Source organism: Lutjanus erythropterus, chromosome 10, assembly GCF_056507025.1.
Source record: "Lutjanus erythropterus isolate fLutEry1 chromosome 10, fLutEry1.hap2, whole genome shotgun sequence".
NCBI lineage: Eukaryota > Metazoa > Chordata > Actinopteri > Lutjaniformes > Lutjanidae > Lutjanus > Lutjanus erythropterus.
Window position 1 is genome coordinate 737868 of NC_139326.1, and position 15296 is coordinate 753163.

The following is a 15296-nucleotide window of genomic DNA, read 5'->3' on the forward strand; positions in this document are numbered from 1 at the left end:
AGGTTTCAGGTCCAGCTGACAGACGGGACTCTTTTGTGGATTCAAACCAAAAGTGTCTCTAAGGTGTTGTTGATTATTTGGACTTTTCTCATGAACTTATATTAATTCAGCTGTTAAATCGTATCTATGCCTATAAAAAACCAAGCATGTGGTTATAAAGGGTTAATCCTCCAGCGTGCTGGAAAAACAAAGGTTTCCTGTAATCACACAAACACACTCAAAGTGAAAGCAGACGTTTGATGAGAACATTTGATATCTGCATTGTTTTTAACATCCTGGACAGTAAATTTGTCCTCCAGTGGACCAAACCGTCCTGCCAGGACTGTGAACAACACATGTGATCATCGCCTGTTTACACAGCGTCCCACACTTTCATTTATATGTGAATGAAACTGCAGCATATTTATTTCTCTTAACGTCTTCTATACTTTTTATTCTTTACTTTTTTGTACCTTTTATTCTTAATTTGTGTAACATTCGTATTTGTACATAATTCTTGTATTCAACTTTTTTTTTATCCTTTTAAGTCAGCCTCTTCAAAGTCTTTATTTTTTATTGTTCCACTGCATTTTATCAGCAAATCAAACTTCTGTGTATTTATTTTGAATCATGTGAACAGTCTGATGTGGGCGTCACATTTTCCTTCTTCCTTTTTCTCCTGTGAACTGTTACTTTCACTTTTATTGTGTGATTTGACTGCAGCAGAACCGCAGCTTCAGCAGGTGAGCGAATTCAATGACACATATCTGAATATAAATAAAGCACAGTGTTTTGTTTATGCAGATAATTCAGGAGAATGAATTTAGCTGCACAGGCTGCAGACAGATTATCACTGATAACTGAAAACAGATCATCAGGTGAAAAACTGCCAGATCAGATTCACAGATTATTATCAGAGTAACTTCACAGAACAACAAGATCAAATCTGTTAGAAACAGAATCTGACTTAATGAAAATACCAAGGATTCATAAATACTGGGGCTGATAAATTACCAGCTAATAATGAGACATTTATATTATTATTAATCATTCTGATAATGATTTTATCATATGTTATTTTATAGCCAATATTTAATGACTGAAAAAAATCCATGTTGTGCATAACTAAATTATACCAAACAGACAGAAAAGAAATATGTAATGGTTTTTTTTATATATATATAAATTCATTTAGCGTCTAATTAAATCAAATTCATTTTATATCATATTTTATATTTCTTTATACTGGATTATCATAATATGTTGTTTAACTGTAAAGCAGTATAAAGTTTATATTTCGTGTATGTGAGGAGGGTGGAGGTCCAACATGTGCTGATGTTGTTTTAATCTGATTACATCACTGTGCTAACTTGTCCTGCAGGTTATGTTCAGAGTTTCAGATGAAATCAGCTGTAAATAATGCTACTGCTTGACTTTTCTTGTCCTGAGAAAAAGCGATATAGATTGTCAGCTGAGGGAAGACATTTTGTATGCAAACACATATGTTGAGCAGGGACGGATCTAGGAGTTAGAAGAAAACTGAGAGAAGCATCATTGCTTTGTTCTGGTTCTGTGGAAAGACGTGAGTCTATATTCATGATTTATTACCTTAAAACTGCCATTCTTGTTCCAAATGTGCAGAGCACAGATCTCCACAAATTTAAAGTAAAAAGACAGGATTAGGAATTGTAGTCACTTGAAGCAGGGCTGCCAAGGACTAGACTCAAGTTTGACATTATGAAAGTCACCATCCTGCCTTTTCTCAACCAGAACATGTGCAGCACTGACAACAGCGCGGAGCTGCGACCTGGCCAGCGCGTGGCTTTGTTCATCCAACTGACAGGAAATAATGGCAGCAAACTTTTTCAAATTATAGCTGAACTGTACTCTGACCGTTTCTGATGTGAAATGGACAAAGTAGTAACAGAATATTAATCTACATTTGATCAACAATTCCTAGTTTGACAGTTTAATGTATAATTACTTTCCAACTCACTGCTGTGACACACCTTCACTCACAATCACCAGGAAACTGTTATTTAACACATGTAACTAACAGACAAACCCAAATTGTACATTTACTTATACATTATATTTGTTGAGGTAATCATTTGAAAGACTTGATGCATTACGCTTTTGCTTTAATGTTGTTTTCCTGTTTGTGTTTTAAATGTTTTGCAGTATGACGGCAGATCGGATGAAGAACTGGAGGACACTGAGGTTTCTGATCCTCTTCATCCTTCTCAGCCTCACAGAACAATTTAGTAAGAAATATGTTACATTTTATCATGAAATATATTACATTTAAGTCTTGTTTGATTTGGCAACACCCATTATTGAGGTTATGTTACTCCTCTATACACTAAAAACTGGAGATCAAATCAGAAATCTTGGTGTATTCAAAGACTGTAAGATCTCACTTTCATCAGCCACATTAAAGTAATTACTAAAACGTCTGTCTATATCAGTGTTTCCCAACCCTGGTCCTCAGGGACACTGTCCTGCATGTTTTACATGTCTCCCTGCTCCAACACACCTGATTCAGATGATCAGGTTGTTATCAGGCTTCTGCAGAGCCTTGATGACGAGCTGATCATTTGAATCAGGTGTGTTGCAGGACAGTGTGCCTTGAGGACCAGGGTTGGAAAACACAGGTCTATATGATAAAAAAGAGCCAGAATCAAAGGTTTTATGTCGCCATATTATCAGGAGAAGTTCCTTCATGCATTTATCTCCAGTAGAGTGACCGACTGTAATGGTCTCTTAAGCCGTCTCCCATTAAACAGCTGCAGCCCGGTGAGAATGTTACCGACTTTTAACTGGGACAAAGAGTGTAACTCCAGTCCTAAAATCTCTGCATTAGCTCCCAGTCAGCCGTAGAATAGATTTTAAATGGCTGCTGCTTTTCTATAAATCACTGCATAGTTTGTGTTCAGAGTACATTTCTGATATGCTCACAAAAGCTCAGCTCTACTGGCAGGTTTTTGGTCCATAGTCGTCTGAATTCACTGACATTATGTTATTCTACTAATTGTGCTTATTAAATTTTTGTGTTTGTGTTTTGTACCTTCTTTTTCCTTTTATATCTGGGTAAACACACTGAACTGCCCTCAAAAACTGTTCTATATAAATAAACTTACTTGCTCTGAACAGGTGAAGACACAACAGTGTGTGAAATCAATACCACAACTGTCAAGTTTGTATATTTATGACTGAGACAAAGACCAAGCACTCCCCCTACAGGCTGCTTTCTAGTGATTTAAATATAACCTACTTAAAGCTGCAGTACGTAGACAGATGCACCTCATGTATGCAACACTTTACTGAGCACAGACCGACACACATCAGCTGTGCGTGTATCTGTTTGTGTGTCAGTACTGACAGCACTCACCAGAGAAATCGATCCTTTCCTGTACATCTCTTTAATCTCATGACGTGACTTTCAAATACATGTCTCCTCTGGTCAGCAGTCAACATGGACGGAGACTAATTATCTTACTGTAAACGGAGCGGTCGACTCCTCTGTGGTCACTGCTGCTCACAGGTTTACAAGCAAATCTGAAGATAAATCTACTGTCTGATCCCAAAGCTTTAAAAAAAACAAACACTAAGCTCTCATCTGGCCGGTCTGTGGGTCTGTGATTTCTTCGTGGATCGCTGCTGCAGAGGGCTGAGAAGCAAGAGTGAAAATAAATCCGCTTTTTAGTCCCAAAGGTTTGAAACATACATTCTGAGTTCCTCTCCTGCAAATAAAGGAGTCTGTGTCAGAGCGACTGCAACGTTTCCTCCTCCAGAAGCTCCAGTCTGCCACCGACCTTCTCCTGCAGAGCTCCCCGGCTCTGAACAGCTGTCTGTCGGCTCTGTGTCTCAGCTCCGCCTGGTCCTCTCGGCCCTCGCTGTTGATCATTGATGCCAAACAAATGTTGCCTACCACAGCTTTAATCTGCCCTCTTTGTTTAACCAAAGTAAGAGACTAAAACTGTAAGATAACAAACCAACTCTGTTTTTTTTTCTTTTTTTTTTTTTTACATGGCAGCCAAACTCATATTTTATGAAAGAAGTCAGTTAATAACAATGAGCATAAGGAACACCTAAGCCTGCAACTGATTCTGTCATGAAATATAAAATGTGTTTCACAGAGGTGAGAGATGATGAGTGGGAGGAGCTCCGGCCTGACATCGCTGCACTGCACCACCTCAGAGGACTTCATGAACACATGTTTCATGAAAGGCTCAAGAGCTCAAACCAAAGGTATCGGGATAAATGTTTGAATAAATATTTCTTTACTATCTCGTAAAGTGTTGGTGCACCTATAATATGCACATATTTTAGAAAAACTATGCATTAGTATCCCTGCTGCATCATTTTTGGTTTTACTTCACTGTAACTTTCTGTAAATATCTTAGTTATTTAAAGACATCACCTTCATCACTATATTACTAAATGATTGATGATTGATAAAGTTTTCAGCAATGACTCATTCTAAACTACCTCAAACATGTCATTTCTGTACATCATTTTCTTAATATTTCTTGATCCTGTTGTGTCACAAGAAACCTTGAAAATGTGTAGTCCAGGTTTATTGTTACAACATTTAGTAAAAACTCTGGTTTTCCAAACTGATGACAAAAATAAAGATCACTGGAGAGAAACAGTCATAGAACGACTGATGGCACCATTAGAGACTTTTTACTGAGTATTTTTAAAGATAATCAGAATAACCATTAACAAGGTTCATCCTCACACACACACACACACACACACACACACACACACACACACACACACACACACGTTATGGTTCAGTATTAGATTAAACATAATAGCAAGAGATAATCAGTACTTGATGCACTGACTCAAACAGGATCCATGAAATTGATAGACTGAGACAAAAACATGATTTCACACGACAACAAACACACAATATGTGTGTGATGTAGGCTTTGAATGATTCATCAGTGAGGCCTGGTACCTGTGGTTTACTTTGACTGGTTCCACGTCTGGCTGTTTGTCAGTCAAGGAAAAAGAAATGTGCCTTAAAAAGGTAACAACTATATTTCATCTTAGGGACACGTCCGTCCACGGGACCAGAGTCGAGAGATCCAGTAGCAGGTAAGGAAATATTTACTCTCTCATTGTACATTGTAAGCTTTTATAATGATTCAACTGTGGACCAAACCACTGAAAATACACTGTACTGTTCTTCAGTGCATTAGATTATTGCAGATTATTGATTATTGTTCTTCTTACAAGTTTAAATCGTTAAAAACCAAACACAGATGATGAACATTTGATGGTTCCAGTTTCTCAGTAGAAATCATTTGACCTGTCTTTACACTAAACTGAATATGTTTGGATTTTGGACAAAACAAGAAATTTGATGACATCAGCTTGGACTTAGACATGACAGGTTTCTTCTGTTTATTGATGGACAAACTGAAAAAAAAAAAAAAGAAATCTGCAAATTAAATGAAAGAAAGCTGAAAGCTGAGGGCATCGACCGGGGGATGGATTTGGATGGACTTCAAATGGCACATTACATAAAGATAAAGAAAATAGAGACATGATGATGAAAGTCAATAAGTGTCTGAGAAGCTTTATTTTTATTGGAAGAAAAAGTCAAGGTGGACTGACCTTCTTGAACAACAAACAACAAAATCTGTTCTGTAAAACTGAAGTGTTTCAGTAAAGATGTTCAGTATTAAAGATCTAAGATGCAGTGGATGAATCTATTCAGAAAACCTGGACTGATCTCTGCATCGACACTGGAGCTCAGAGTGTGACACGAGAACAGGGTCTCAACCAATGACAGTCATATGAACAGTCATATGGTCTCTGGAATTATAAATCACAAATATACAACAATGCATCAGTACACAAAAAGTACTGACTTAAAATGGTTATATGCAACAAGTCATTATTAACTCAAAGCTACTAGCATTTACACACTAATCTGGTAACATTAATGTGGTAAAACAATGTTATGAACATCTACACATCACAGCATTAAACACCAGAGTAACCTTTCAGCAACTTACATATAACTTACATATATTAGCTGTCAGGATGTAATGATACAAATGTGTGATGACTGAAATCGATTGCGATGAAAACTGAATGATGATGCCATTTTTAAAGAGCAGAGCGTGTAAGACTGAACGAGTCCGGCCCGACCTGGACAGAACAAGGTCTATTAAATTAATTAGATAGTTTTTGTTTTCAGCTACACTCTACCTCAGACATGTTGTGTTTTTTGTCTGAGAAATAAGGGGATATTTTCTCAGTCATAATTTGTCTACATTCTCAGCTCATTCTGTTAAAAAAAAAAGTGTGAAAAAATTGTATCATGAAGCCAATATTGGAAACTATTTCGAATTGTGAGTTTAATATATTGTTACATCCCTTATTAGCACACACACTATTAACAGACCAAATTATAGAAGCATACACACACCAGAATTAGTGACTGAACATTTGCATAATCAACTCTAACATTACCTGAATCATTATAATGATCACATGTAGAAACTAAGAGACAACAACGTTAAAGTTACCTAACACTCATTCCAGCCAACTTCTTTTGTTCAACCATCCACACGCTGCAAAGATACCAACAGTCCAGACCAGACTGAAAAAACTATAGTGAGCACATGTAAAGGACCCTTTTGAGGGCTCCCATAGCAGTCCTGTTCACTGCCTGGCCAAAATGACCAGACTTTACCTTCTGCACTTTATGGAATGGCACCACCTACTGGCAAAAACAGGGAATTCAGAACATTGAGTGAGGCTCCTCTGTGAGGAGGGGAGGTCCTCTCAAGCTGAAGTCTGATTAACTTTTCATGTTGTTTTTATTGGATTTTACTGAATTTGTATAATTCATATGCCGGTCTATGATATAACCATGTTAATCTTCTTTCAGGGTGGACTTTCACAAAAACCCACTGAGTTTGCAGGACGAGCCTCAGGAGTGTGAGAATTTCACAGCTTGTGTCATCCACAAGACACAGGTTGGTGGATTTATTTTATTTTATTTTATCTATGTTTTGGAGCTTTTTTTTTGCCTTTATTCGATAGGACGGCTGAAGAGTAAACAGGAAACGGGGGTGAAGAGAGAGAGGATGACACACAGCAAAGGCTCACAGGTGGGAGTCGAACCAGCAGCTGCTGCAGAGGACTGACAGCCTCCATAATGAGACAGACGCTCCACCAACTGAACTAAACAGTTTGGTGGATTTTTAAAGAAAATGGGAAGCACCACTTCTTTAGTTTAGAAGAACTGAACTCAATTTTACTGGATCCCTAATTAATACAACTTAAAAGTTGTTATCAAAAGTTGAACAGTGAAATACATGGAATGAGGTACAACATCTGGGAAAGACACACAGAGACACCAGACATATGGAGCTTCAGTTCAACAATATGTTTTATCATAACTTTATGATGAAAGGAGGAGTTCTGACAGTACATCATCTTGAAATCATCATTCATGCCCTCAAATTTATCTGTGATAAAATAATTATATAAAAATCTGTCATTTTATCTTACCTTATCTTGACCTGATTTTCCGCTGTGTGTTTTTATATTATTTATATTGTAAATTATTTTCCAGGCCTTTGAAAACTTCCTGGCGGACATAGATGAACAGAAGGCACAGGATTGGCTGCTAACTGCTTCAGAGATCTCACACAGCTACAGCCAAAAACTTCTGGTCATGACTGACGAAGAAAAGTCAACAAATGTCAGAGTCCAACAGGAGTACAGCATGGATCCTCGTTACTCAGTCATAGTCGGCAGAGACTGTCTGTACAATGTCTCATGTGTACCAGAGACAGACAGCTACACTGTAGTGAAAATATTTGGAGGTGTTTCAGAGGATGGACAAACTGTGTCTGGTCTTTCTGGATCATCACTTGCAGAGCTGATGTTGAACTCACAGCTGGAAGCTGCACCGGTGTTCTCCCTCGATGGAAATACGACCACAGACTTCCAACAAAACTTCCTGCGGGTTTTCACAGTCCGTGGCTTCAAAGTGGTCTTAGAAACAAACCAGGAGAAGCACCAGATCTACCAGGTCATGGACCAACCTGACTCAGTTTCTTCCTACCGAAGTCCATGGAGGCCAGTCGATCACACCACACAGTATGACCACCAGCAGATCATCATCATGGAGAATGATCCTATCGTCAAAAAAGCTGCCACTTATCTTTATGAGAAGCATCCAACGGTTAGCTCTGTCTACGTTCTTGATGAAAACCAAAGACCAAAACTGATTCATGGTGAGTCGGTGCCTCTGTCAGAGGACAGCAGACTGGTGCTGGTCGGCCATGGCATGAGAGAAAACTCCAGAGAGACGAAACTGGCAGGATACACAGCACAGGAAGTCACCAAAATCATTCAACAAACCTCCAGGGTTGCTGATAAAATTAAAACTACAAGTGTGGTGGCCTGTGACGTCGGAGCAGACAAGGCGTTCGTTGAAACCCTGCTGAGGGAGCTCCATGAGACCGCCGGCATCGAGACAGAGCTTCACCTCAGAAATGCTGTGGTCCAGGTTAGACACACAGGAGAGAAAATCACCCAAGAGATCTCTAAAGGAGGGCAGCAGTGGCAACATAAAGATGATAGCAAGAAAGTGATAGCGACCCTCGACAGGAACGGGGACGTAGTTATTAGAAATGAGCCTGGCAGCAGAGGAAGGGCAGTTTTTACCGATGACAGAAACCTTCTGTCCAAAGATCAAAAAAATTATTTGCGGACATACAGAGACAGCTGGCCAGATGAGCCACAGAGATTTATTGACCAGAATGTTTTTAATAGGCTTGACCAAAATAAGAGAAACCAAATACATAAGGTCTGTGATGAACTTGAAGCTCTGTCCTGGGGATTCTTTCATGAAGACCTGTCCCCTCCAGAAAAAATTAACACTCAAAACCTGCAGGAAATAAAAGACCGTTATTTGATATTAGAGAAAATAAAAAAAACAGATAATAATCAAAGTGGGGGGAAAAAAAAAAAGAACACAAAACCCAGCAACACACAAGAAGAAGAACTGAGGTGGATAACAGATGAACAGAGACTAAAGGCTGTTCTTTCCAAGTGCCGTGAGATCAAATCAGGAAAAGATGTCAGAAATATCATCCGTCACTATGCAAAGACTGGAGAAAAAGAGAAAACATATCTGATGGTCAAAGACTGGATATATGAAGTTGATCCTGTATCTCTGTATGTGTATCCAGTTGGAAAAAAACTTGACAACAATCAAATAAGAAATAAGGAAAAAATTAAAGATGTCAAGAACTCTATTGTTGGCCAGATTGGCAGAGAGAGTTACTCAAGCATGCGAGGACAAATTACTAGTGAAGGAAATTATGCTGAGTATGTGAAAGGTATTTTACTTGGAGAGCACAGAACTTACCTAGAGCTACGCACTGAGGCCTGGAGCACCACATACTTCACTGCATCAGTTATATCTGAATCTGTTAGAAACTTCAGGACGTTTCCTCTGATTCTTATGGCTCTGGATATGACTGAAAGCACAGATAACAATATTAAAGAGAAAGGACTGAAATTTCTTTTTGAAGAGCATTCAATGGCAAGAGGAGGTAGTTGGATTGACGAAAGCAAGCGTGGATTTCATGGCTCGGCAACACCTGAAGGTTCTGGCAATATACAAAACCCCAGCACTTCAACTCAGGAGTCTTCAATGAACAACCTTGAAATGGTCCTAAAAAGAGAAATTACACTGTTCCGATCATGGATCCGTCAATCAAGAGATAATGGTCAGTCTGAAATGTTGGAGAACATGTTGCAGATTGCAGAAAAATACATGATCACTGAAAGTAATGCAGACTCAGAAACCATTATCAAAGATTACGAAACTTTCAAAGCAAAAATTGGAGATAGGAGTGAACCTTCAACATCTGGTGCATTAGGAGGCTACAGTGACGGCCACGTAGTATCCCGAGACTTAAAATCTTCCTTTGAGTTGGAGAAATCCTTCAAACCTGAATCATATTTCTCCAGGACAAAAGCATTAGCTACTGAAGAAATCCACCAACAGATAAAGGCACAGTATGGTGAAAATGTGGAAGGACTGCACCTCCAGGAGGGCAGTGCCAGAGTGGAGAAAGGACAGTTCATTTGTAACGTTGAGTTTGAGGGTGTTGAAGCCGAACCTGTTGAGTTTAGAGTAAAGTTATCTGCAGAGACTCAACACTACAATGAACAGATGTTGACCGGCATTGACACAGCAGCTCGAGACCTGGAGAGTTTTAGTGCCGACTCTTCTCATCAAGTCAGCAAGTATGCAGAGCACACTGGGACTGCTGTTGGAGCGCTGGGTCTCATGCTGGGGCTGAAAGGAGCTGTTCATGCTTTTGAACAGGGTGACATCACACATGGAGTAACAGGATCTTTGCAAACGGCTCATGGAGTGACGGCTATGGCGACTTCTGTTATTGCAAAACAAACCCTGTCCTCAGAGGCAAGAATAGCCAGAGCTGCAACAGCAGTTATGAAAAGTCCTGCAATGAAGGGCGCTACGGCAGCGATACCAATAGTGGGAATTGGATTTGGGATATACAGTGCTGTTGAAGATTTTAACAGAAGTGACACACTGGGATACATTGATGGTGCCTTAGATGTTGCAATGGTTGTTTTGGATGTTATTGAAATTGCTCAGCCTGAACTGGCACCGTTTCTGATGCCTATAAACCTGGCTCTGTCAGTAATCCGGATGGTCAGTGATGATATTTATATGGGCATACAGAATGAACTAAACAGCCTCCCAAAGAATGCTAACCCTTTAGAGAAAATGGTTGCTGTTCTTCGTGGATTTGGAAAGGGGCTTTTGCATTTTGTAATTCACGTGGCAAGTTTCTTTTACGATTGGCATTATGACGAAATCGAGGAGGGACGCAGACTAGTGGCGCAGATATCAGACTATCACAAATATTACCAAGTCACAAAGGAACAGGATGGGATGAGTGCCATTGATTTTAGTGGTGGTGACTCCTCTTGGAATGGAGGAGGTATCGACTTCTGCCTCGCTGACCAGGGTCAGTCTAAGTTCTGCATGGACTATTTTGTATCAAGTGACGAGAGTTTTACAAAGAAGTGTTGGCATATTGACACAGATGGAAGTAAAGATATTATTCTTGGCCTGGGAGAATCCCATCAATTAGAGCACAAGACTCTAGAGAAGAAAGTACTCCTGTTCATACCAGCCGGCTCTGTGACGGTGGTGTCAGGTTATAAAGCTGTATCGAATTCTAGATATGGGAAATACACAGGAAATAAAGAGTCTAATCGTTTCTTTGCAATTCAGAAAGCACAGGACAGCAACATGATTGAAGTCATGTTAAGTTACTATTACACACTTTACGGTGAACCAGGCGATGACACATTCTTCCTCGGTCCACAGAGAAGTTATGTTGAAGGCTCTGCTGGAAAAGACACATACATGATTCCTGAGAATGGAGGGAAAACTATTATTAACAACTACGATCCTTCCAAAGCACTGGACACTCTTCATTTCCATGTTGCTTACAGTCACATTTCTGTGTCTAAATCTGGAGATGATGTTGTGTTGATGTATGAGGACAGTCATACAGTCACCATAAAGGGATGGTTTTTAGGAGAACCGTATCGTCACATGACCATGACGTCAGGAGACGGAGTCTTATTTGAGATTTCCTCCACTGTGGTCTCTTCTGTGCAGCTCGTGGCCAGAGGAATTAACAAGATGTTTCAGACACAGGGTGAACTCGTGAACGCATCACAACCACTTTTAAGTACAGTTACAAACATCGTTGGGTCTCGGCACGATGATGTGATCATTGGGAACAAAGAGAAGAATCTGATAGATGGAGGAGGAGGTCGAGATCGTTTGATCGGTGGTGAAGGAGAAGATGTATACATGGTCAAAGACAGACAGAGGTCTTCAGTGGTGATTGAAAATGACTCCATAGACAATAAAACAGACGTGGCCATAATAGAAGCAAATCTTCACAGTTTTAACGTCAGGGTTGAAGGTGATAATGTTGTTCTGAACGCTTCCCATAACGATGCAGCCATCCATGTGACTTTAGCAAGGTGGTTCAGATCACCAGCAGACAGACACCTGCTTCTTATCACAAAGGATCTGATCACCTTCACAATCTCTGATAAAAAGACTGACTGCCAGCAGAGAGACCCGTTCACTAAGTGCATAAAGAGTCGCAGCATCGACTACAGCAGCTCTCCATCTGCTCTGGTGGTGGACCTTCAGGAAGACGAGGCTCTTCATGGCGTGACGGAGGTCCGTGGGTCAGAGTTCGATGATGTCATCAAAGGGAACAAAGAACACAATGTTGTCATACCAGGAAGAGGGAAGGATTTCATCCAGGGTAGAGGAGGAGAGGACTGGTACGTCATCACACCGGGTGAAGGAGTAAAAACCATCAACAATCAATCACCAGATCGAGCAACAGACATCGTCTTCCTAAAAGAACAATATCAGCATATAACATGTACTTGTGAAGGACAGAACATCATTATTTTGGTTAATGGCACAACAGAAGTTATTTTACAGAACTGGTTTGATTCAAAGAATTATCAGCACCTGAACATCAAGACCAGTGACGGAATAACAGCTGGACTGATGCCCAACCGCAGCAGCTGTGATGAATCTTTAATGTTTCCCTTAACTGTTGATTATAGGAACCAGAAACCTGAACCGCTTACGTCACTCCGAACACATCTGCAGGAACATTCAGTTCAGGTTGAAGGCGACTCAGTTTCTTCTGGACATAATGAGTGTTTTAGATACAGAAGCAAAAATTCTAAGGACAGATTCTTCTGCGACCTTCAAGGCAAAGTGATGATGATGACTAACTCTGACTCAGTTAAAGAAATGCACGGCTCCTCAGGTTTCGACATCATGGTTGGGAGCAGCAATGACAATTTGCTTGATCCTTATACGGGCGGTGCACTAATGTTTGGAGGTAAAGGAAAAGACACTTACATCATCAAACGTGGATATGGAGACAACTTAATGATCGATAACTTTGCAGAAGATGGGAATATTGATACTGTGTTGGTTGACATGGATTTCCTTGATGGCAGCTGGATCGTAGTGGACGTGGACTCATGGACAAGAGATCTGAATCTGACGATCACAACAAACAGGGAGACATTAAAAGTCTGCCTCCTCAACTACAATAACGGTTTCCAACATCAGCACCTACAGTTTGAGAGCTCTGATGGAGTGCAGTTTAAACTCAAATCACAAAACTCAACTGGGGATGTCCCATCTGTTCACACCGAAGCTTTCAGAGTGACTCTGAAACAGTCGCAGGATGACTGTCGTTTGGACCTCAGCTCTCAGAGAAATCTGTCAAAGGTCCACACAGTGCAGGGCTGTCCCTCCCAGTCCAATGACATACTGGGTAATGATCGAGACAACGCTCTGATTGGTGGGTGGAAGGACGATATTTTGGACGGAGGTGAGGGAGACGACACACTGATCGGAGGGAGCGGAGATGACATCCTCATTGGTGACCTGGGAGACGACACCTTTTACGGCGAGGATGGAAATGACACTATGATGGGAAACACTGGCAGGGACGTCTTCGTTCCTGGACCAGGCGCCGATCTAGTGGACGGAGGTTCTGGCAGAGACACTGTCCTGTACCGGGGAGACCATGAAAAGGGCAAAGGGGTTTATGTTAACCTGCTAACCGGACAAGGCCGCTACGCTGATGCTGAGGGAGACGTGTTGAAGGACGTGGAGACGGTCATCGGCACCATTTATTCTGATATCCTGGTGTCCGGTTATGAAAGTTCTCTTCTCAAAGGCTCTGATGGAAACGACATCTTGGTGTCCACTGGTGGTGATTACTTAGTCGGGGGTGATGGAAATGACATTTACATGTTGGCTTTCCATCACGGTTCAGTCACTATCGACAACTGTGCCAAGGACAACGCTACAGACGTCCTGTACTGGAGCTCACAGTCAACACCAATATTTGACTGCCAACTTTCATCTGACAGACTTCTCCTCACTTTCTTTGGACAAAACAAAACAAAAATTCAAGTTTCACTGCAAGGCTGGACAAGTGATGATAATGAATGTGGCCATCTGAAGCTGGTTTTCAGAGAAAGGGGAGTTTCTGTGAACTGGCTGCTGCAAGAGTGTCAGTTAAGACAGAAGGAAGCTGTTTGGTCTTCAGCCATGAGTTGGATTATCTGCATCAGTCTTGTCATCTTTCACTGTGTTTTTATTGTACAAATCTACAGAAAATCACGTTTAAGAGCACAACAACAAAAGACACAGGAACAACCAGAAACAAATGTTGCTGCAGAATCAGTTTCCATGATGGACGATGTGATGTAGAGTTCATTTATCTCAGATAGAAGTGACACAGTATCTGAATTTTATTGATTATGTCATTTTCATCTTCATTTATCATTTGTGGTTTACTATCATAGCCTATATTACTTTGAAAGTTTGTGACATTTAATAAATTTCAATGACAAATCTCGTTTTCTGGTGACTGAATTGGATCACAGTTTTCCTTATATCAAATATAAAACATCCTGGATCTTCGTATCATATCTTGGACATATATTGATCATCACAACATTGGATCCATCACTGTCATTGTAGAGATCAGTTGCACAAAAAAAACTGCCAAGTGCTGAACGTCGATAGAATAAATAGAATATTTAAGGTTGAGTGTATTTAATTTCTTAATCCTTATTGAACTCTAATGAAATGCCGTTTCCAGCTGAGCTCATGTGATAATTCTCTACCAAGACAACGATGAGAACAATGTGAAGGTTTTTCTCTGTAACTACACCAGTCCAGTGAAATAATGGCCACATATCATCATACAGATGTCTTTTGAAGTTTTATTTTCTCTCTTTTGATCATCAGCAGTCACCATAAAAACTACAAGAAAAAAGAAGAAAGAAAAAGACAAGAAAAACTCATAGTTTCAAATATAAATCCCTTCATTATTTTAAAGTCTCTCAAGCAATTGTCTGATATTAGACAGACCCAACCAATAAAGTCTCTCGTGCTAATATCTGTTGGTAGTCAGGTCCCAACAGCATTTCAACAAATATTATTCACAGATACCAAACAAATCAAAGCACAAAAAGTCAAACTACCCTGCAGAATGTGGTTATTCCTCTGAAGCCATGTTGGCTCTTCACTCTGCAGCTCTGTTGCTTCTGACCCATAATGCAACAGGTGACTAAACTCTGGTCATGTGACCTGTTACACTAAAGAGCAACAGAGTTTTTAAACAAACAATATTTTTACTGTGGTATAT

The 15296-nt window shown here is 40.1% G+C and overlaps 1 protein-coding gene across 1 annotated transcript; it reads left to right on the forward strand.

Annotated features, from left to right (window-relative positions):
- The first annotated feature begins 702 nt into the window (after positions 1-702).
- On the forward strand, positions 703-14641 carry LOC146319717 (uncharacterized). The gene is made up of 6 exons (XM_084727743.1): positions 703-722; positions 2161-2243; positions 4119-4230; positions 5047-5091; positions 6899-6986; positions 7589-14641. Exons 2-6 carry the CDS (start codon positions 2162-2164, stop codon positions 14351-14353), a joined length of 7092 nt encoding a protein of 2363 aa, XP_084583869.1. The 5' UTR covers positions 703-722; position 2161; the 3' UTR covers positions 14354-14641.
- The last annotated feature ends 655 nt before the right edge of the window (positions 14642-15296 follow it).